Source organism: Salvelinus namaycush, chromosome 37 (assembly GCF_016432855.1).
Source record: "Salvelinus namaycush isolate Seneca chromosome 37, SaNama_1.0, whole genome shotgun sequence".
Classification (NCBI taxonomy): domain Eukaryota; kingdom Metazoa; phylum Chordata; class Actinopteri; order Salmoniformes; family Salmonidae; genus Salvelinus; species Salvelinus namaycush.
Window position 1 is genome coordinate 8,540,968 of NC_052343.1, and position 24,371 is coordinate 8,565,338.

General features: G+C 42.7%; 1 protein-coding gene across 1 annotated transcript; it reads right to left on the minus strand.

Annotated features, from left to right (window-relative positions):
* Positions 1-1,620: 1,620 nt before the first annotated feature.
* On the minus strand, positions 1,621-22,558 carry LOC120031042 (akirin-1-like). Its single transcript, XM_038976581.1, has 5 exons — positions 22,192-22,558; positions 4,044-4,187; positions 2,706-2,834; positions 2,003-2,074; positions 1,621-1,824 (listed from the first exon to the last, which is right to left on the minus strand). Exons 1-5 carry the CDS (start codon positions 22,397-22,399, stop codon positions 1,814-1,816), a joined length of 564 nt encoding a protein of 187 aa, XP_038832509.1. The 5' UTR covers positions 22,400-22,558; the 3' UTR covers positions 1,621-1,813.
* Positions 22,559-24,371: the final 1,813 nt, after the last annotated feature.

Here is a 24,371-nt window from a genome sequence, read left to right on the forward strand (position 1 = left end):
TATTGGCCAGATGAGCCACCCGGTCTCCCGGGTGGCGCAGTGGTCTAGGGCACTGCATCGCAGTGCTAGCTGCGCCACCAGAGTCTCTGGGTTCGCGCCCAGGCTGGGCTGGGTTCGCACCCAGGCTCTGTCGCAGCCGGCCGCAACCGGGAGGTCCGTGGGGCGACGCACAATTGGCATAGCGTCGTCCGGGTTAGGGAGGGTTTGGCCGGTAGGGATATCCTTGTCTCAGTATGTAAAATGTAATAAAATGTATGCACTCTACTGTAAGTCGCTCTGGATAAGAGCGTCTGCTAAATGACTAAAATGTAAATGTATGAGGAGCAGTGCCTGGTTTCCACCAGACGTGACACTTGCCATTCAGGCCAAAGAGTTCAATCTTGGTTTCATCAGACCAGAGAATGTTTCTCATGGTCGGAGTCTTTTAGGTGCCTTTTAGCAAACTCCAAGCGGGCCGTCATGTGCCTTTTACTGAGGAGAGGCTTCTGTCTGGCCTCTCCCATAAAGGCCTGATTAGTGGAGTGCCGCAGAGATGGTTGTCCTTCTGGAAGGTTCTCCCATCTCCACAGAGGAACTCTTGAGCTCTGTCAGAGTGACCATTGGGTTCTTGGTCACCTCCCTGACCAAGGCCCTTCTCCCCCGATTGCTCAGTTTGGGTGCATGGCCAGCTCTAGGAAGTCTTGGTGGTTCCAAACTTCTTCCATTTAGGAATGGAGGCCACTGTGTTCTTGGGGACCTTGAATGCTGCAGAACTGTTTTAGCACCCTTCACCAGATCTGTTTCTCAACACAATCCTGTCTTGGAGCTCTATGGACAATTCCATCAAGCTCATGTCTTGGGTTTTGCTCTGACATTCAGGGTCAACTGTCCGACCTTATTTAGACAGGTGTGTGCCTTTCCAAATCATGTCCAATCAATTGAATTTACCACAGGTGGACTCCAATCAAGTTGTAGAAACATCAAGGATTATCAATGGAAAACAGGATGCACCTGAGCACAATTGAGTCTCATAGCAAAAGATCTTAATACTTATGTAAATAACTATCTTTTTTTTTCTAAAAACCTGTTTTCGCTTGGTCATTATGGGGTATTGTGTAGACTGATGAGGAAAAATGCAAATGTCATCAATTTCAGAATAAGGCTGTAAAGTAACAAAATGTGGAAAAAGGGTCTGAGTTCTTTACCGAATGCACTGTAACAGTCTTAAATGTACTGAATTCAAGGGGGCTATGCAACCTTAAAGCACATGTACTGCACAAATGAACCTTCCTTTGACAAAAGACTAACTTTGTCATGCATTTACTTTAGAATTTAAAAAAAGACCAAAACAGTTGGTTATAACAGTTTGTTCAACATTCATAACAAAAAAGTAATTGAGGGAAACCGTTTTAAATCACAGAACTTTTAATTTCAAAAGAAATCCACATCCTCAGTTAGAGTTGGAAAAGATAAAAAATAAACTGGGTGGATGAGAGGCCAGGGGGCTTTAGTAATACAGCTGCTACAGAGGGGCAGTGCTGGCAGGTTATAATACAGAAGGATCAGAGAATAGCCACTACAGCGCTGGGGAGAACAAAAAATCTGCTTTAGTCAAAAAAAATCCAGAGAGCTAGCATATAATTGAATCTTTACATTTTATTCCGATTCATTAGCATTTTATAGAAATCAGTTTTGGATTAAAAATGTTGATAAACCATGGTACCCAAATAGCATGAAAAAAAGGGGAAATAAAAATCACAAATCTAGTGGAGGAAGGGGCAGTAGAAGAGCAGCCATCTTGTGAGAAAAGCTGGTACCTCATCGATGGGGGAATTCAAGAGACATCTGAAACAGAGGGATTGAATAATGGATGAAAACAGCATGAAGACAGAAATGAGATGACAAGATAATGCATTAAAACTCAAAAATCTATTCTTTTATGTGGCTGTAGGGATTGCTTTGTTTACTCTTCAAAAGCAAAAAGGTGTATGGACAGAATGTGAACACTGAAACTGGTACTTACAACTAGCAGGCCTGGCGCCGTATCTTCGCATGATCTGGTCTTGTGTGAATTTCACAAAAGATTCATATTGTTCTGCAACAGACGATTAAAAGGCCAATGGATTAGTACAAAACTGTGAATGTGCAGATTCAAGTACCAGATAGGACCCCAACATGTGTTGATACATGTGATGCAAAAAATAATACTTGGTGATTCAGCCTTCACTAAACATCAGCTAAAAAGGTTGATCATATTAATCACTCCAGTCAGAGCAGCTGTATATTCTAGAAACATTAGCAGTCCTGGCTAGTAGTGTCTAGTACATAAATCCATATCTGCCAAGAGCAGCCCCTAATTAAACAAGAACAATCAGCAGGACATTAAATAAAAGGCATTAAAAGGTATTCGGGGGAAGCAGCAAATCGGCCTCTCCTATTGCACACAGGGTGCCATTTGTAGAAGTCTTTCTTCATTGCTAGTGCTAAAGGGTGTGAAAACATTAAAGACTTTCGTGAGACCGAACAAACTAAAGCCATTTTCACACTATCGTGCTGACCCGAACCACTGTGCTAGCTGACATTTTCACAACTTTTTACATAGTTCCCATCATCTACAGTGGATGCATAACCATGCCAGCGCAGCATGTTTCGGCTTGGCTCAGTAATGTGAAAAGCCCATTTGACTTGAAGTTTAAGGATGGTGATATGCCATGTACTGTCTGTACCTGCAAGTTTTGTGTTGAGGATCTGTTCATACTCCTCCCGGATCTTCTCCTCGTGGTCTTTGAGCAAGCGCTCGCACAGGTAGCTCACCTGCCTCAGTGTGAACGACGGCTGGTCCTTCCTCGAGGCACCTGGGACACACAGTGACATTTTATGTAGGCTGACATTGCCCATGCCATCTATACATACACTACAGGTCAGAGTTCACAATGTCCTCTCTAGGAACAGATGTCTGCGCAATAATATATTTATTGCCGTTTGTTGCCTTAGACTCAGCAGCAGCATAGACCAGTGGTTCCCAACCGATGTGCTGCGTGCCCTGAACTCAGGTGTTCACATGACTGGGCAGGGGTGCAGCTATGGGTGGGCATAGGCCCACCCACTGGGGAGCCAGGACCAGCCAATCAGATTGAGTTTTAACCCACAAAAGGGCTTTACTACAGACAGAAACTCTTGAGTTTCATCAGCTGTCCAGATGGCCGGTCTCAGACGATAGCGCAGCTGAGAAGCCAGATGCAATCTTTTTCTTTCTTTTAATTATTGTCACAGAAAATAGATTGTTTGCGGAATGAGTCAGATGATATGAGGTCATTACCGCTAAATAAAATAGGGCTATTTTAGGTGTGCCGCAGAATTTAATATCCCATCAAGGTGTGCCACGGTTAAAAAAAGGCACAAAAAAGTGGCACTAACGAGGCCCCGTCGCCAAGTCTCCTGAGCTTGGAGCTGGATCCAGGGGAAGGCTGAATGATTCATGCCCTGGGATTTTAAGTGTACTTTGACCCATTCTGAATTTCTGACCAAAGCTTTTAAAAGCTCAATTCCAGGCAATAGTCTCAGAACTAGGAGAGAAGTATAATTACTAGAACGGAGTGACAGATATTCACATTCAAATAAATGGTCTCCCGAGTAGCGCAACAGTCTAAGGCACTGCATTGCAGTGCTAGAGGCGGGACTACTGATCCTGGTTCGATCCTGGGCTGTATCACAACCGGCCGTGATCGGGAGTCCCATAGGGCGGCGCACAATTGGCCCAGTGTTGTCCGGGTTAGGGGAGGGTTTGGCCGGGGTAAGCAGTCATGTAAATAAGAATTTGTTCTTAAGGAGAGGGCACTGACTAGCTATACTTGAGCCAATGGGAGCTATAAAAACATATACCGACTCCAAGCATCATTATGTAACGTCTATGGAGGCTGAAATGTTTGGGGTTTGTATTACCACTGCATGCTCACACTGAACACCATATGAGTGGTGACGGGGTTTGGCAGGTGACTCAGTTGGCCCACCTCGCACACCATCAAACCCCCCCGTGTGTGTACACACACGTCCCTCCATCTCACCTGGTGGGGAGCTGGGGCCGGTGAGGGAGGAACTGGGGGCATCGGTGGAGCTACAGGCAACCTCACTCTGGTTGAAGGCCCCCTCCAGCTGCCGTCGCCGCTGGTAGCGGCTGTACTCCTGACGGATGTTCTGGAAGATCTGCTCTGTAGAGGGGACAGAACACAGGGGACACGGTCATAAACAGGGCCGGGAACAACCAGCACTCAGAGGACAAATAAAGCCTAGAGCACCAATATGAAGATGGTGCCCGTCTAGTTGATTTTAGAAGACAAATAGCCACAGCCTGCCTTGAATACCCAAACATAAAAAGGTGACCGGTTTCTTTTTAGATGGTCTCTGATCATAGCAAACCAGCCATGTCAGATAGCTAAGAATAGGCATTTTCAGAAGCTGAATGTGTTCCGAAATTGCATGTTGTTGATCACTACAAGCTAGTCATGCTATAAGCCTAGTAGGTGTAGTGTTCAATGATAGAATATTTTCCTCAAGCCTCAATGAAGGCCCACAGCTATGCACACAACCTGTGAGCTGCAGTGTTCAGCTGATGTGGTTTTCAAAACAACAAAAATAACCACACTAACAGGAAGGAGCGCTTTAAAAGCTGGGCGAGACTAACGTCAGCGACAAACACGCACCAGCTGTGTCAACCCCCCACAGCACACTTGCGTGCACACACATACACTTCCTCAAAAAGAAACCACCCCTTCTGAGATCCCGTGAATGGCGAGAAGGGGCGAAGGAGTTTGTTTCACTTCTTCCTTCAAATCTTTCAGGAATTGTGATTCATCCATAGCTGACTAGGAGACAGTCAGGCTTAACAGGTCTTCATGGCTTAGTTGGCCTCTCACAAACAAGACAAAAATGGTAGATTGGTTGTCTTGTACCAGCATGTCTGGCAATAACACAGCAAGAAAACTACCTGAATAGCAGAGTGATTTATTTAGATAGATCTGGGTGACATCTGACTGCAATGCAGAGGGCAGGAAGGAGTGTGAAACAGGGCACCGGTCTGACATGCTACAGCCTCCTTCCCAGAGAAACTGGGTTGGGTTTCATCCTCCAAGGTCTTTGATCACTGCAGAGCTGGGCTTCAGCCAGGCTGCATCCCTAATGGCACCCTATTCTCCATGTAGAGCCCTGGTCAAAGGTAGGGCACTAGGCTTTAAAAAGGGATTAGGGTGCTATTTGGGGTGAGGTAATCTAACGTAGCAGGCGTAAAAGACAAAACACCAGAGCGGAGTTCCCACATCCGGTTCTCAACGGAAAAGGAAGCTAGGTTAAATTAGCATTCGCTTTGAAAACCGGATGCATCCGGTTGTTGGCAACACCGCTAAGCCTTGGGACGAGCCTAGAGATCTGTGGGCAGAGCTAGGCCCTACATGTGCTCAGGCAGTGGTGGTACCCATTCTTATTAGCCTAAGCAGTGGGACTGCACCTAAAGCCTTTTGACTTCAGTTCAGGGCCAATTCCAGTATTCAGCAAACAACCCTGGAGGGAAGTAGCTAGCCCCTAATTGGTGAAGACTTTTCTTGGCAATGAGTCCATATCCCACTGGAAACCTTTTCGAAATCAGATTCACTAAGATCTGGCACCTTACTTGCAAGGTTTTTGACTAGGCCATGTTCAATAAAAGCATTAGCAAACATACAAAGACAAGTAAACCCATCAACCTGGTACTAAACTGAAATTTCACAGATTGGGTGTAAAGCTAAAAAATATATTGGGGAAAAAGTGTTGATAGCCAGAGTGTGAAAGGAGGACTTATTCTTATTCCTTATTCTGCCTCAAAGGGCAAAGGGCCTGTGTGCACCACTCTAGGGAGGCCTGCCTCGTTTATCTTGGGTTGAGAAAGCAACAGCCATATCAAGGTAAGAGCAAACATGAGGTGTGGGGGCGGCAGGTAACCTATTGGTTAGAGCGTTGGGCCAGTAACCGAAAGGTTGCTAGATCGAATCCCCGAGCTGACAAGATGTTGTTCTGCCCCTGAACAAGGCAGTTAGACTGTCTAGGAACAGTGGGTTTTGTAAATAGGAATTTGTTCTTAACTGACTTGCCAAGTTAAATAAAGGTTAAATAAAATTAAAAAAACACGCACGTCTCCATGAGCTGTTCTGCGGGGGAAGCCAGCTAGCCAGCCTAGATGGGCACGTTCTCAATTCATTTTTCCTCACCTCCTCAAAATGCATCATAAGCAGTAGTCAGTGGGGAGGGACATATCGAATGTGTCCAATGCACTCTGTAGAGGCAACAAGAGAACTGAATCTAGGCAAGATTCATTGAAAACTAGCCATTTTCAGATGTCATTTTGAGAGTGAGATTGCCAGTCACATGGCTAGCTCTGTATTATCAAGCTGGAAGCTTCAAATTAGCAGAGTACATGATAAAAGCAGCAGAGGGGTTGATGAGCTGAATCCTTCCTGTGTTAATGCAGCTCTAATCTGACAGGCTTTGTTTATTTAGCCACTGCTAAACTTTCCTAACTTAAAAGCTGTACTTATCCCAGAGACAGGAGTATATGAAGGGGGCTAGACTAGACCTGGATGACTTCCCCCTTGAAAAGTTCAGTTGAGGCGTGACTCAAAATGTTTCACGATGCTGCATGAACGGACTAGTTGAAAGGCCACTGTGTCAGATTGTCTGCCAATGCTACCCCAAACAGATTGGTGCAATGAGCTATTAGCTTGAGCGTCGCATTGTTTATCTAAATAGCTTACCTACAATGAGGCTTAAGCCCAAGTCATAAGTCACTCCCTAACATTAAGTAGTCAAAAGGTTTGATTCTTTATGTCGGTGCCATGACAGCAAAAGTCACCGGTATCTCCATTCCTGTAGGCTACATTGAGACACTCCATTTGATACATGGGTGAAAGTATATTTCAGTTCCTCCCAGTACGGGACTTCCTTTTAGTGCACAAAATTAAAATCATTGAATTAATATTGGGATTCTATGTAACTAACCGATCTCTGTGGGCCTCGATGTAAAGATTCATCATTTAGCTTTTGAGATGTATGACCTGTTATTGTAGCATAAACAACATGTTGATATTTTCATCTGATTGTCAAACAAACCACTTCAAAAAGGGCTCCTTTACAAGGCTACCCACACACACACATTCATCTACTTGCAACATATTTCCAACATCCAAACAGTGAATGGAAATAGACATGTTAGGCAAAACACCGAGTGTAATGACATTTTGTCGATTGTCATTAGGCCAGAATTCATGCATCCACTGCTGTCCGGGCGTCAGCCATTCATCTCTGGCGTGGCAAAATGTCAGTGTTCTCATCGAACCACATTGAATTTGAGCGTAGGCTATACCACCTATTTTAATAAAGTACATTTTCTCATTGTTCATGCCTCTGACATGCAGGTGGCTAATGTTAAATAATGGTGTAATAGCCTCGTTTTCATGACATTGTTTTAATTATTGTAATAGGCGATGTTTTACCAGTATGGCGTACCGCCACTATTTATTTGGCTGGGATGCCATACTGGATCTCCTTAATTTCTCCACCTGATTTGATCAAACGCATTAAGTTGACAAGAGACATCCTTTTCCGAATCAGGGCACATCTGGACTTGGGTGTCTGTGCTGAATGATCTCAGAGCTCCAGGGTAACCTTTTGAGTGACAAGTGAAATCCCTCTCCTGCTGCCAGTCACTGCCAGCCAGGCCAGCACTGCCAACCACCAGAATATCAATCTTAGGGTGTTGCCTAGCAACAATGACCCTGTCACGGCCAGGCCAAAGCAATCAATCACAGAGACTTCCTGCGAGAGGGAAAAGCCTCAGCTAAAAGGCTTAGGGAGAACAAACAAAAACAGTGTATAAGGAAAGAGATTGGCCAGATAAGTTGGACGTGGGGGACAACGGTTGGCGGTGAAAAAAATAATAAAAAAAGTCTGACTCATTTCACCCTCCATTGCTGAAGTATAGTGAGGGGACTTACGGACTGCAAAGCCGCCAGGAAGCAGGCTGTATTGTGGGTCAGGCCAAGTTGATGTAGCAAAGACCCTGTTAAAGTATAGAGACATCATTGGTTGCTACTAGAGCATGGCTATGGGTGGGAACTGGCCACAGGGCTTACTAACTGCCGGGAAGTTGGGGTATAATGAATTGAAGGAAAATTCTGGCGACGAGTACTAGACTAGACTAGCTAGGCTCACGCTGTGCTGAACATTAGCACAGAGAAGTAGGTCAGGTTGCAGTATTCTTCAAAACACAAACCAGCTTCATGTTATTGCACAAGGTAAGAACCTGGAAGGTATTCTTAAGAATTCTGCACATATATTTAAATCCAACATACCCCAACTCAGTGACCCACTGAAGACATCTGAGCTGATGCAGTCCGTCATGACAATACAGCACACGTACCACAAGTAGGGATGTGAACGTGTTCAGTCGTGTGTAGAATATTCTAGCCTATTCATTGATGATAGGCCCTACTTTACTGAAGTTGCGAGCCATTGCAAGACAAGAAATGCAAGACAGAGTTCCATTGCGAGATGCAGCTTTTGATTGCCAATAGATGGGCCTAGTGCAAGGTTCTGTCTGCCTGCCTGGTGGTCGACCTGCCTATACTGTGTCCCTCGCTAGGAAAGGTGTGTGTGTGTGCTCGCAGAAGTACGGCAACTAGATCAGTCTCCTCCGTTCCAAAAATACTGAATCTTAGGAGTCGACTCCAAATCTTGTTACTCAGAAATGGGAGTCAACTTATTGGACGGTGTCGTGACATTGGTATTAATGTGATAATTGTTATTTGTTGAATAATTAACTGTTTATAATTAAGTGATTAAATTAATCAGGTAACCATTAACTTCTCTAGGGTAGGGCGCAGCATTTGGAATTTTGGATGAAAAGCATGCCCAAATTAAACTGCCAGCTACTCATCCCCAGAAGATAAGATATGCATATTATTAGTAGATTTGGATAGAAAACACTGAAGTTTCTAAAACTGTTTGAATCATGTCTGTGAGTATAACAGAACTTATTTAGCAGGCGAAACCCCGAGGACAAACCATAGATTTTTTTTTTTTTTTTTAGGTCACTTTTTTCAATGGGTTTTCATTGGGAATCCGGATTTCTAAGGCACCTGCTTGCAGTTCCTACCGCTTCCACTGGATGTCGACAGTCTATAGAAATTGGTTGAGGTTTTTTCCTTTGTGTAATGAAGAAGTACGGCCATCTTGAACGAGGGTCACTTGAAGTGTCCTTCCTGTTTGTTAGAGGTACGTGACCAGAAAGCTAGCTACAGTTTGTTTTAATCCTGTATTGAACACAGATCATCCCGTCTTCAATTTTATCGATTATTTATGTTAAAAAATACCTAAAGTTGTATTACAAAAGTAGTTTGAAATGTTTTGGCAAAGTTTACAGGTAACCTTGAGATATTTTGTATTCACATTTCACAAGTTGGAACCGGTGTTTTTCTGGATCAAACGCGCCAAATAAAATGGACATTTTGGATATACACTGCTCAAAAAAATAAAGGGAACACTAAACAACACAATGTAACTCCAAGTCAATCACACTTCTGTGAAATCAAACTGTCCACATAGTAAGCAACACTGATTGACAATAAATTTCACATGCTATTTGTGGCCTGCTGGAGGTCATTTTGCAGGGCTCTGGCAGTGCACCTCCTTGCACAAAGGCGGAGGTAGCGGTCCTGCTGCTGGGTTGTTGCCCTCCTACGGCCTCCTCCACGTCTCCTGATGTACTGGCCTGTCTCCTGGTAGCGCCTCCATGCTCTGGACACTACGCTGACAGACACAGCAAACCTTTTTGCCACAGCTCGCATTGATGTGCCATCCTGAATGAACTGCACTACCTGAGCCACTTGTGTGGGTTGTAGACTCCGTCTCATGCTACCACTAGAGTGAGAGCACCGCCAGCATTCAAGTGACCAAAACATCAGCCAGGAAGCATAGGAACTGAGAAGTGGTCTGTGGTCACCACCTGCAGAATCACTCCTTTTTTGGGGGTGTCTTGCTAATTGCCTATAATTTCCACCTTTTGTCTATTCCATTTGCACAACAGCATGTGAAATTTATTGTCAATCAGTGTTGCTTCCTAAGTGGACAGTTTGATTTCACAGAAGTGTGATTGACTTGGAGTTACATTGTGTTGTTTAGGTGTTCCCTTTATTTTTTTGAGCAGTGTATATAAATAATCATGGAGTGGAACAGCACTTCACCATAGTGATTATGTTCCCTGTACTCTATATAATACATCTGTTTATTTTATGTGTTGATACAGGGCTCATACGTGAAAGTATTCTTACTGAAACAATTTTTCCCCCCACAGTGGCAGTGGTTCTGATTATGCGCCACCAATGTCTAGGTGTCCATCCCCCTCTGAAGCTTGTTCATCCAGCCGGACCCCTGCTGTCTCTGGCCCCACACCTACCCTGCCATCTAGAGGTTTGAAGTCAGTGACAAAGAAGCGGAGGTGGGGAAGAGAGAAACCTGCAGACAGAGGGCCAGAGGGTCGTTGGCACTCTGTGTTGTAAGATGATGTGGAACCACTTCCACCAGTTTTTAGACCAAAAAGGCAGCCAGGACCTCAACTAGACATGACCGCAAAGTACAGCCCCCTTCAACTTTTTCAACTGTTTTTCACCTCATCAGTTGTTGATTCCCTGGTGGCGAACACCAATAAGTATGATGCTAAGAAGCAGGCAGGAAAGAAAGAGGCATGGAAGCCCATTTCCATGTCAGACCTTTTCTGCTTTCTTTCACTGGTCATTTACATGGGGCTGGTGAAGTTGAAAACGCTGACTACTGGAAAACGTCAGCTCTCTATCAACTGCCTTTCCCCACCACTGTCATGTCTTCTAAAAGGTTTGACTATCTCACGGGCGCTTCACATCAGTGACCCAGAAGTTGATGGGAAGAATGACAAGAGGCACAGCAAGGTTTGATAGGCTCTGCAAAATCAAACCTCTACCCCAGCATCGTTGAGGCCGGCAAGACCTATTTTCAGCCTGCCCAGAACCTGTCCATCGATGAGAAGATGGTAGCCTCTAAGGCTAGAATCAGCATCAAACAATACATGCGTAACAATCCAACCAAATGGGGTTACAAACTGTTTGTTTTGGCTGATTCTGTGTGTGCCTACACTTCTACTTTTGTTTATGAGGGGGAAAACAGTTTTGCTACCGGTAATGGACTGAGTTATGATTCCATTATGGAGATATTGACTTTTCAACAGCTGGGGAAGGGCAACAAACTGTTTGTGGACAACTTCTACACAAGCCCTACCCTGTTTACAGAGCTGAGGAAGTAGAATGTGTGGGCTTGTGGCACCATTTGGACCAACAGAGTGGGCTTTCCAAAAACAAAGGTGAACGACATGCCTAAGCGGGCTGACCATGCAATGGATTCGTGAAGATGGCCTGCTGTTTGTAAAGTGGATGGATACCAGAGAGGTGGTCATGTGTAGAGGTCGACCGATTAAATCGGAATGGCCGATTAATTAGGGCCGATTTCAAGTTTTCAAAATAAAAAACGGAAATCTGTAATTTGACGCCAATTTTTTATATACCTTTATTTAACTAGGCAAGTCAGTTAAGAACACATTCTTATTTTCAATGACAACCCACCGTTCCTAGGCTAACTGCCTTGTTCAGGGGCAGAACGACAGATTTTTTTTTATCTTGTCAGCTCAGGGATTCACTCTTACGGTTAACTAGTCCAACGCTCTAACCACCTGCCTCACGAGGAGCCCGCCTGTTACGTGAATGCAGTAAGAAGCCAAGCTAAGTTGCTAGCTAGCATTAAACTTATCTTATAAAAAACAATCACTAGTTATAACTACACATGGTTGATGATATTACTAGTTTATCTAGCGTGTCCTGCGTTGCATATAATCGATGCAGTGCGCATTCGCGAAAAAGGACTGTCGTTGCTCCAACGTGTACCTAACCATAAACATCAATGCCTTTCTTAAAATCAATACACAGAAGTATATATTTTTAAACCTGCATATTTAGCTAAAAGAAATCCAGGTTAGCAGGCAATATTAACCAGGTGAAATTGTGTCACTTCTCTTGCGTTCATTGCACGCAGAGTCAGGGTATATGCAACAATTTGGGCCGCCTGGCTCATTGCGAACATTTGCCAGAATTTTACGTAATCATGATATAACATTGAAGGTTGTGCAATGTAACAGAAATATTTAGACTGATGGATGCCACCCGTTAGATAAAATACGGAACGATTCAGTATTTCACTGAAAGAATAAATGTTTTGTTTTCGAGATGATAGTTTCCGGATTCGACCATATTAATGACCTAAGGCTCATATTTCTGTGTGTTATTATATTATAATTAAGTCTATGATTTGATCGAGCAGTTTGACTGAGCAATGGTGGGCACCAGCAGGCTCGTAAGCATTCATTCAAACAGCACTTTCGTGCGTTTTGCCAGCAGCTCTGCTGTTTATGAATTCAAGCCTATCAACTCCCAAGATTAGGCTGGTGTAACCGATGTGAAATGGCTAGATAGTTAGCGGGGTGCGCGCTAATAGCGTTTCAAACGTCACTCGCTCTGAGACTTGGAGTAATTGTTCCCCTTGCTCTGCATGGGTCACGCTGCTTCGAGGGTGGCTGTTGTCGATGTGTTCCTGGTTCGAGCCCAGGTAGCGGCGAGGAGAGGGATGGAAGCTATACATACTGTTACACTGGCAATACTAAAGTGCCTATAAGAACATCCAATAGTCAAAAGGTATATGAAATACAAATCGTATAGAGAGAAATAGTCCTATAATAACTACAACCTAAAACTTCTTACCTGGGAATATTGAAGACTCATGCTAAAAGGAACCACCAGCTTTCATATGTTCTCATGTTCTGAGCAAGGAACTTAAACGTTAGCTTTCTTACATGGCACATATTGCACTTTTACTTTCTTCTCCAACACTTTGTTCTTGCATTATTTAAACCAAATTGAACATGTTTCATTATTTATTTGAAGCTAAATTGATTTTGATGTATTAAGTTAAAATAAGTGTTCATTCAGTATTGTTGTAATTGTCATTATTACAAATATATATATATTTTTAATTATTATTATTAATTAATTATTTTAAAATCGGCCGATTAAAATCGGTATCGGTATCAGCGTTGAAAAATCATAAATCGGTCGACCTCTAGTCATGTGCACAACTATCCACAAGTCCTTCAGTGGTGATCACGTCGTCAGGCGTGTGAAGGACGGTAGCGGGGCATGAACCACAAAATGTTCCCATTCCAGCTGCTGTGAAGGACTACAACAAGGGCATGTGTTTATTTCCTTGCATTTTCTTCTACCAGATCTGTTGTGTTATATTCTCCTACATTCAATTCACATTTCCACAAAATTCAGAGTGTTTCCTTTCAAATGATACCAAGAATATGCATACCCTTGCTTCTGGGCCTGAGCTACAGGCAGTTAGATTAGGGTATGTCTTTAGGCAGAAATTGAGAAGGGGGGGCGACCCCGAAGAAGTTAAGCCATTTTGCCACAACTTTGGAAGTATGCTGGGGGTCATTGTCCATTTGGAAGACCCATTTGCGACCAAGTTTAAACTTTCTGACTGATGTCTTGAGATGTTGCTTCAATATATCCACAATTTTCCTGCCTCATGATGCCATCCATTTTGTGAAGTGCACCAGTCCCTCCTGCAGCAATGCACCCTCACAACATGATGCTGCCACCCCCGTGTTTCACGTTTGGGATGGTGTTCTTTGGCTTGCAAGCGTCCCCCTTTTTCCTCCAAACATAATGGTCAATATGGCCAAACAGTTATATTTTTGTTTCATCAGACCAGAGGACATTTCTCCAAAAAGTACGATATTTGTCCCCATGTGCAGTTGCAAACTGTAGTCTGGCTTTTTTGGCGGTTTTGGAGCAGCGGCTTCTTCCTTGCTGAGCGGCCTTTCAGGTTATGTCGATATAGGACTTGTTTTACTGTGGAAACAGATGTTTTTTACCCGTTTCCTCCAGCATCTTCACAAGGTCCTTTGCTGGATTTGCACTTTTTGCACCAAAGTACGTTCATCTCTAGGAGACAGAACGAGTCTCCTTCCTGAGCGGTATGACGGCTGCGTTGTCCCATGGTGTTCATACTAGCTTACTATTGTTTGTACAGATGAACGTGGTACCTCCAGGCCTTTGGAATGTGCTCCCAATGATGAACCAGACTTGGAGGCCTACAATTCTTTTTCTGAGGTCTTGGCTGATTTCTTTTGATTTCCCCATGACTACAAGCAAAGAGGCACTGAGTTTGAAGGTAGGCCTTGAAATACACCCACAGGTACACCTCCAATTGACTCCAATGATGCCAATAAGCCTATCAGAAGCTTCTAAAGCCATGACATCATTTTCTGTAATTTTCCAAGCCGTTTAAAGGCACAGTCAACTTAGTGTATGTAAACTTCTGACCCACTGGAATTATGATAGTTTATTTCACTTGTAATTTTTTCTACAGACAGTGAATTATTTGTGTCATGCACAAAGTAGATGTCCTAACCGACTTGCCAAAACTACAGTTTGTTAACTGGTTGAAAAACTAGTTTTAATGACTCCAACCTAAGTGTATGTAAACTTCCGACTTCAACTGTATTATGAAAACTCTTAAAGTTACAATGTCTCCGTCATAACGTCATCATTTAACATAAAAACGACATTAATTTTCACATACCATCTATCATTGTTAACACCATTTTGGCTGATGAAATATAAAATGTCCCAAAGTCCATTTATTGCATGTTACAGTTCTGAGGTAGATTCTCCATAAGGCCCACACAGACATTCCAGTCCCAAACACTAACAGGACAAAGGATTGGTCTGCTGCCTTAAGAGATCAAATGGGCATGAGGCATCATAAACAACCCCCCCCCCGCAACAACAATCCCTCCCCCTCTGCGGGAGGGAGAGATCTCCGTAGAACTGTGATCCATTGTAACCTTATCCTCACAGGCCAGTCATGAGAACAGGGAGAATACTAGTCATCCATCTATGGGAAAAAAAAACAAAATAAGCGCTTTACAATTCGAATATACAAAATTTGGATGTCAGCTAAAGTTGTTTAATCTTTTCTCTATATACCAAGAAAACAAATTATTGGCCAGACGACTTTGAAAAACAGAGTGACTGAATGATTCAAAGTTAAAATGTGTAAATAGGGAATTAAGCTCTTCTCCCAAGGACATCAATGACAGATTCCGTAAGTTTTACAAGAGACTATATAGACACAACTAAAGCAGATCCTAACCCTTTAATCATGCAAAACTTTTGGAAAGACTAATCTCCCTGCCCTGAACCAGGAATATTCTAACTTCCAGAATAAGGAAATCTGAGAAATTCGAGTAAGAATTAAATCTCTAAAAAGCGACAAGACCCCAGGCCCAGATAGAATTCACCAGGGAATCCATAAAACATTAAGCAACATTCTCTCCCTACCTGTACAAACTACTTGTTCAGGCCAATGAGGATGGAGCTCTCCTACCTACTTGAAATGTGGCAGTTATTACAGTTATAAATAAAAAGGGTAAAGATCCAGAAGAAGCAGGGTCATCCAGTCCAATATCTCACCTCAATACAGACCAGAAGATCTTTGCAAAAACTCTGGCTAACAGGCTTAGCACTTTAGTAGGCAAATTGGTCCAGTCGGACCAGACCGGCATTATCCCCGACAGAAACTCATTCTTCAATCTCAGGCACCTCTTCGACATTATGTATTCTCAGGTTACCCAACGTTGACCTTGCCGTTACATCTAAACGCTGACAAAGCCTTTGACCAAGTTGAGTGGTCCTATTTGTGGTTCTACAGAAATGTAATATTGGAGACACGTTCATAAAAATAAAATAAATAAATGGAGCCAGCTTCTATATAGGAACCCCATGTGCAAGAATAATCAACAAACCAATCAGTCGCCCTGATTTAACCTTTAGAGGGACAAGACAAGGTTGTGCGCTGTCGCCTCTGCTTTTTGCTATAGCCATTGAACCCTGCTCAAGAGGTCAGATCTCACAACAAAACAAGGCTATAATACTAAAGACGTTGTAAATAAGATTCCTCTATATGCAGATGACATTCTCTATGTAACAGAACCACAATCCAGTATTTGTTATTTTTTATTTGATTAACCTGTTTGGTACCGTCTCGTGACATAGAACCAATTGGAACAAGAGCAAACTAATGCCCAGTCAGTTGCAAAACCCCTCTTGGTTAGAACATCTTCCATTTAAGTGCGCTCTTCAGAAATGTTTTCCTATCTAGTAATAGTAGTTACCAAACAACGCTCCTTTGTATTTAAGGAGAAGTGTATCTAAAGTTCCATGCATAACACTTGTATTTTCATCAACATTTATAATGAGTATTTCTGTAAATTGATGTGGCTCAATGCAAAAATCACCGGATGTTTTGGAGGCAAAATATTACTGAACATAAACACGCCAATGTAAACTAAGATTTTTGGATATAAATATGAACTTTATTGAACAAAACATACATGTATTGTATAACATGAAGTCCTATGAGTGTCATCTGATGAAGATCAAAGGTTAGTGACTAATTTAATCTCTATTTATGCTTTTTGTGACTCCTCTCTTTGACTGGAAAAATGGCCGTGTTTTTCTGTGGCTATGTACTGACCTAACATAATCATTTTGGTGTGCTTTCGTCGTAAAGCCTTTTTGAAATCTGACACGTTGGCTGGATTCACAACAAGTGTAGCTTTAATTTGGTGTATTGCATGTGTGATTTCATGAAAGTGAAATTTTTATACTAATTTATTTGAACTTGGAGCTCTGCATTTTCACTGGATGTTGGCCATGCGGTACCCTAGCGTCCCACATATCCCAGAGAGGTTAATGAACAACTGGACTCTATTATAAAAAAACATAGATGTTTTTTTCTTTTAAACACCTTGGTTTTACCTTTATAAAACTAGCCAAGTCAGCTAAGAACAAAATCTTATTTACAATGACGGCCTACCGACTGACTCTTCCAAATGTTATATTTAACTATTGGGCCGCTAACCTCTGTGCTGTTACGTTTTGGCTGCTCAGTTAGTATGGAGCGTGAGGATTGCCACCCCTTTATTGGTGCTGTGGTTATGTCCCATCAATTTGGAGATGTCACTTTATAGTAATAATCATATTATACATACCACAGTCTGTATCCAGAAGCAATTTTATTTTTTACCTTAGCAGGAATGATATTGGCCTACCTATAGTGAGGAATCTCTCCTTTTCCCCGCTTACCTTGATAACGACTGAGCGATGGGGAGAGCTAGGGATCAATACCATAGGGGATCTATATATAGAAGGGACCTTTGCCTCCTTTGATTTGCTAAGGGAAACCTGTAATCTACCCAAAAGTAACTTCTTCAGATACCTACAGATTAGAGGCCAAGTTATAGAACATCTTCCTACATCTGGAACTGCTCAACCGTCCATATACACCATTCTTATGCGGGTTCAATAAAAAAATATTTGAGCAAAGAAATGGGAGTCGACATGGAAGGAGTCAAGGAATTCACTCTCTACCAGTACGGCATTGGATTGACAAAGACTTCATGTTTTAAAAAAAACATGGATGAGCTAGTTAAAAATCCAAGATTTAAAGCAGGCTTTTTTGTTTTTGAAATAGATCTAGGCTCTCCCTAAATAGCAGAAATCAGATTGTACAGACAACTTCCCTGACAGTTGTTGACACTATTTACCAGATTGCAGCAGCCACTACTCTTAAACCTTCTACCATAGCGCCATTCACTTTATCACAGGTGACAGTTTTAATACTCTGCATCCTGAATGAAAAAGGTTGACTGGTCCTCATTAAAGTCTCGTAGATCAGTTAATTATTCCAATCAAGTGGGCTGAAGAGGGAGGAGGAGAACCCGTCCATGTGCCCTGGGAACTACAACAAAGAAAACTCGACCGGCTTGTAGGGAATGCCAATAAATATGCAGGGGGGGGCTGGACAGAAGAAACTGCCTTCACTGGCAAACCAATGTCTGCAGACACACCAACATCTTACATTCCTTTCCCCTCTGCAGTATGCAATTCAGCAAGCGAGGCGGATACTGAGTAAAATGCCAGTGTACATTGAGGAGGATAGCTGGCCTGTACATACAAAAGCCATTAAAGTGGTGAAAGAAGACCCAACTAATCAAGAGAAAGGGGCTAAATTGCAGAAGGAGATTGTGTGCATTGCACACAGGAAGGCAGACAAACACCTCTTCCTCCATCTGCCCATTACACGAGCTTCTTCAGCTGTTGAAACCTGCATGCGTGTAAACCTGCCAACACCCTTGTGACGTTACTAGATTTTCTGCTTCGTGCATCAAAAGTGCCATTAGCCTTATCTTGTGATGGATCAGGGTTTTTTCTGGATCAAAGAGGGGCTTAGGTGGGGGCTGTGGTGGGTCTGTTGGCACAGCCAAATTTGTGAATTCTAGAGTCCCCCTTAAAGCAAATTTCCTATGATTCCACACATTCTGCCATTGAGATGAGGGAATTGCCTTTTTAAAGCTATTTTCCTGCCTTTTGCCATGGCCTATGCAGTTTTAATTTTGCTCAAACATAAACTGAATAAATGTATTGTTATAGAATTTTCAATTCACTCCTAGATTTTATTTCAGTGATTGTTAGTTCTCAAAAGATATCTACATACTTTATATCTGGTTTCAGTTGTTTAATTTTACACAGAAAGCGTTATTCCCCATCCAGAAAATGAATACACCCTGTTTGGACTTAAGCGTCCCGAAAAAATGCTTAGGTGGAGCCCCCAATGATTTCACTGGCAGATAAACCCTGGATACACAGCTTCTCCTTTACAAAAGAGAGAAAATGTAGCTATGAAACAAGTCCTTGTCCAAACAAACAGGCTTAGGACTAGCCTACATGTCAGTTGCACAATCTGATTTGGTGCGAGGGGCTAGACTAGACAGGACCAGGCCAACTGTCTTTGTTTGGCTTGTCCAGAACTGGGACGCCAGTCACACGGTTCCCATTTCACTTCCACTATCAACAAGTCAAAGCTTTTGTGGGAACCCACAGTTCATGCCAAGCACAAATATCTCAAGGACAGAAGATTTCTAAGCTACCTCCTAATATCCGCTCACCTTTTTTGATATCATTGTCGTTTTGGAGTAACATTATCAGAGGACAAAGGTGGTTGGGGAATGTTAGGTATTCACTCTGTGGGCATTCAATTAGGAACATTCCAGGAGAGCGCTCACCCCTTTCAAAAGGTCAATGGGTGCCATGAAGAATACCAACTCCCGAGTGGTACAGCGGTCTAAGGCACTGCATCTCAGGGCAAGAGGCAACACTACAGTCCCCTGGTTCAAATCTATGCTGTATCACATCCGGCTATGAGGGCGGCGCACAATTGGCCCAGCGCCGTCCGAGGTTTGGCCGGGGTAAGCCGTCATTGTAAATAAGAATTTGTTCTTAACTGACTTGCCTAGTTAAATAAAGGTTAAATAAAAATAAAAACCACAGGTGGGGCGCAGGAAGCCGGTGGCCATGGGAGATCAGTTTCATGGAATATTCTGAAGATAGGAATGTTGGACAAATACAGGGATACAAACTGGTGATGTACCAAAAAGGTGAAGATGAGAGTTTGTAAAATGCAAGAAAAATGTGCCAATTTTCAGAGTGGGGTTGTCACAATAGCAACATTTTACTAATAATGTGATACTTGGCCTGGTATCACAATAGTAGTATCATGATACCACAGAGTTTGCGCCCCCCCACCATCACGATACCACAGGGTTTGCGCCCCCCCCCACCATCACGATACCAAGGACACCTGTTCCCATTCTATATGTTCAGCACGTGTGCTGCACAAAAACATGTCCCTGACATTCACACCTCTACTCAATCCAACACATTGAATGCTATTTATCCCTTTTTCCAGTGCCATCCACATTTTTGCATAGCCAATGTAAGTTGTTAGCTAGCTAGCCAGGTAACATGACAAAACAAGAGTTTGTTGCGGGATGAGGTAACTTCGGTAATATGGGGCATAACTTTTGAGCGGTTTCCAGTGATATAAAGGCACAAGCATGACTGTTACTGTGGTCCGCTTTTCCTCTATGGCTGTGGCACTCTGACGCTGCGTGACAGCGAAGCCTATTCAGACGGGCCTGCTTGTTACAGGCAAAATTAAAAAGACATGCCGCACCAATAATTAAACAAATGTAACAAAATAAAGTACTGCCTGCACACCCCAGCTAAATAACATTTTAAAACTGATAGAGAGATGCACAGAAAGAACAGACGGAGAAAAGCAGCTGAGTAGACTAATGGCTGGTTAAGGGATGCGGCTGACTGCTCACAGCTGCCACACGTGATATTGGATGAAGCACTCATTCTGATATGCCATATCTGGCATCGTACTCTGATATTCTAGTTGTAGGACGTGTGGGGATGCATTCTGTGCGCAGTCATTTTGAGAGAGAGAGAAGGTAGTGATCACACCAGGGGAAGATCTGTTTGAACCGATCTTGTATTGCTCAATGGGTAATATACTGAGTCTGCAAACATGGTCAACACCCCCATCCCCCCTTACGGATCTACACGATTCACATGGATGACCTATTTCGAGATCAATCTGGAGGTGAAAGAAACACCCGTTAGGCAAGGTGCTGGCTAGCGGAGCAGAACACTTGAAAAATAAAAAGGAGAGCTGCACACCAGGAACTCCGATGCAATGATTTTATAACCAACATGTTGACAGAAATAGCTGTCTTCATCGGGGTATAATGGTGAAGAGATCAAAACAATGAATAAGTTGGCATCCCTGCAAATATGTAAAAAAAGGTGCAACCACCAACTGCCTTGGTTAGGGGCTGAAGGAAAAGCAGTCAACAATTTAAAAAGAGAGGCCAGACAAAGCCAACCAGGGGGGTTAACCAGTTAACCAGACTGCCCAGGAGGCAGTCCATCCTACACTCTTAGGTTTTTGAGTCATTGAAATTATTATTGTGACAGGAGGTGCTGCCCATCCATTGAATTGCAGCAGGATGCAGGGCTTGAATTAGGGTTATACTCAGCTAAATTTGAGACTAGGAAAAAAAAAAAAAAAAAAAAAAAAGATGTACTGGTGTGCACCAAACTAAAAAAAAAAAATCTGCATGAAACGAACATGGGGTTCAAAATGAAAGATGGGGCACCCAGCATTGTAATCCTCCAGTTAACATATTATACACACACATCTCAACAAAGAAATAGGTTCAAATTGTGCCAAGTGGGAGCAGGGTTTTAATTAGGGTTTAGACAGCTGTGAAGATTAGATGCTGTCAAATAGCTCGCCTCTACCCAGGTGACGGCACATTCAATGAGCTTTGTTGGATTGCAGTCGAGATATCCAGGTAAATTATCTTGCCACCCCTGCAGCCCCCACACTGGCTCAACTCTCATTTTCAAGCGGGTGGGCAGGATGGGTGCGAGCATAAAGGAGTAGAACAATGCCCTCAGCCCAGGGAAAAGCGAGATGGTACAAAAAAAATAACCTGCGTTCCCACACTTCTAAACGAAAAAGCTTGGACGTTTCAATGCAGCGTTCTACTACATAAAAATGAAGTCTGCTCATGGAATAAAGTGGGTTAAATTTACAGCACTAAGTACCTAATTTAGTTAGGCAAACTCAACTGGTCATTGCTAACTTCGCATGTTTTATTTTAGTCACACGAAACAAATCATTGATTGTGGACCATGCAAAGAAAACATGTAACGTTACGTTAGCTAACTAACTGGGTTAGCTGGGTTAGGGTCGTTATGCAGCTAGCTTAGCAAACTTACGTTAGCTATTTTAGCAAGCTGACAACAAAACATGCCTTTTTTTTGCTTTGTGTCATAGATAATGGTTCTAGCTAGCTAACATGTCAGGCAATTCAAATTAATTCCTTAATATACATTAGTCAACGACTAACTAGTTAGCCAGTTATAACGTTAGGTTAGCTGAGTGCGTTTACGTTACAGAGCAAACGTTAAGCTAGCTACTGTAACGTTAGGTACCTAACTAGCTAACGTTAGGTTATACACCAACCCCCATTCTCGCGAACCACCCATTCCACTCCACCCTAACACCCCTCCCCATATCACCCCCCTGAAATGCAGCTAAATCCAACTTTTGACCATTTCTTACCTGGAGTTAGCCTGTGCTCTCCTCCCATAGCCGGGGGAGACATCGAGTGTGATGATGGGCAGTCAACTGGCGGACGGAGGTTGCACCTTTGAGGGGACGGAGTGCTTGGAGCCCCCGGTAGTGCATTGCACCTTCTTCGCTTAGGAGACTGAGGACTGAGTAGGGCCTCAAACTCCATCGAGCGCTTTAACGTAGCTCCACACGCCATGGTGCCTGCTCAAAAGAGACAACGAAGATGTACGATAGATAAAGGAAAAATATCTTCTAAAAATGCTGTAGTCTACTTTCTCTTTTCCGTTTCCCTCTCTTCACAACAACGGTTTGCCGAAACCGGGATAGTGAGCCAGCCAACTGCGGTGCCTATCGACTGAATTTCTAAAACGTCACAAGGGCCGACCGTACCATTCTACAAAAATAGGGAGAATTTAGATTTCGGAAAATAAATTATTCAGGTAAAATGTTTCGTATAGAGCATAATTGTGATATTTCGATTTTATTTTAGATTTTATCCATTCAACATACATGGGTGGTACATTTGGTCAATGATGTACTACTTTACACGTTTATTGTTGTCATCCACCCCTTTTCTTTTATGACGACTGTTTTCAGTTTAACTCAAATTTGAGGTTAACGAGAGCACCCGATTGTTTTCTAATCGGTTGACTAGAGTGATTTTTCTGCTCCTTTTATCAGGTAGGCCACAGTTTATCTGTTGTCTATCATGTTCTTTATAAATACTAAATCAAAACACTGTATTCCCTCGTTACACTTGACATACATCAATGAAAACCAAAGGCATTTCAAATGTCCCTTCACTTCCCATCAATTATGTCTTTTTAAATTACTGTTGAGCAACTCAAGCAAGAGCACCAGATCTGTTGGTGCTCTTTCCAACTACATTGTTTATTGCCAAGCCAAACATGACAGTGAGTGACGGTTACGCATGATAGCCTGAGTGCCAGTCTGTTTTTGCTGTCTCTAGATGCTCAATTTAATTAGTTCTTGTTACTTTGCAGTCTCACCTCCCTTCTTGCTTTTTGCCTTCATATTATTTCATCCATGTTTTTTCAATATTGCAAAGAATATCACAGGGAAAACCTTTGAACCACAAATTGATAGATTTGGCTAAGGCTCCTCATAGGTTAATATGCCACTGTCTCTGCAAGAATACAGCCTAAACATTTGCTAATTGTGATGCATTTAATTACATACTGAGTCCATTGTGACACTACAGGTGAAATGCGTTGTGTACCATGTAGCCTAGAGCCCTCTGCACAGGGGAGGCTTCTTTTTGCATGGTGGACGTTAGCATATCATGTCATTAAAGGTCTCTCCCCATGGCTTTTCTCTCTACCATTGTCTATTAGAAGTTCACGCAGTCTAAGTGATCCTCAATGGTCACTGACACTGAGGCAATATGTAGTAGCTGCAAGCTCACTGTGTGTGGATAGAAGGGGTGATACCACAGCTCACACCAGACACATTTATTCATGTGATGCACAGTTGAGGAGGCTCTCAGCTAAATGAATCAAGTTGACATTTGAGCACTTCACCCCCCACAAAGCGTTAGTTGGGCCTGGCACAATGTAGATCTACAGGCTTTGTGTTCTTTTTCTGCAGAGCAATTGAATGTGTCCTTTTAGATTCATATATCCTCATATTTTTATTCAGAGTGTAAAATGTCATGTGTGGTTGCACATAAACATTGAAGTCAAATCATTAGTGAGTTATCCATTGTGTTTCTGGTCCCTAGTACCTGAGACGGTCGTGCTTTATGTATTGACATGGATTTGTTCTCTGTGGTCATCTTGTCTGCCACCTTGCCTTAAAGGCCCAGTGCAGTCAAAAACTTGATTTCCCTGGGTATTTTATATATATATTTCCACACTATGAGGTTGGAATTGTTAAAATTATGATAATGCCCTTTTAGTGTAAGAGCTGTTTGAAAACACAGTTTTGGCCTGCCTGCATGGTGACATCACCAGGCAGTACATTAGTTAATAGACCATTAAATGGGTTGGTTGTTTAGCAACAAAACCGACACGTGCAACTATGGGGCAAAACAGACGGGGTAAACTATATTTCGTCACCAAATGTTTATTGAAAACATAAATACATTTGCACAATGAGTACTTATTCTCTCTCAAATACATTGTTACAGTTGTTGGTTAGCTAGCTGG

Excerpts from the sequence above, each read along its gene's own strand:
- LOC120031042 (XM_038976581.1), bottom strand. The coding sequence starts at position 22,399 with ATGGCGTGTGGAGCTACGTTAAAGCGCTCGATGGAGTTTGAGGCCCTA. Across the intron at positions 4,188-22,191 it reads AGAGCACAGGCTAACTCCAG|AGCAGATCTTCCAGAACATC; the intron begins GTAAGAAATGGT and ends TCCCCTCTACAG. Across the intron at positions 2,835-4,043 it reads CGGCCCCAGCTCCCCACCAG|GTGCCTCGAGGAAGGACCAG; the intron begins GTGAGATGGAGG and ends TGTGTGTCCCAG.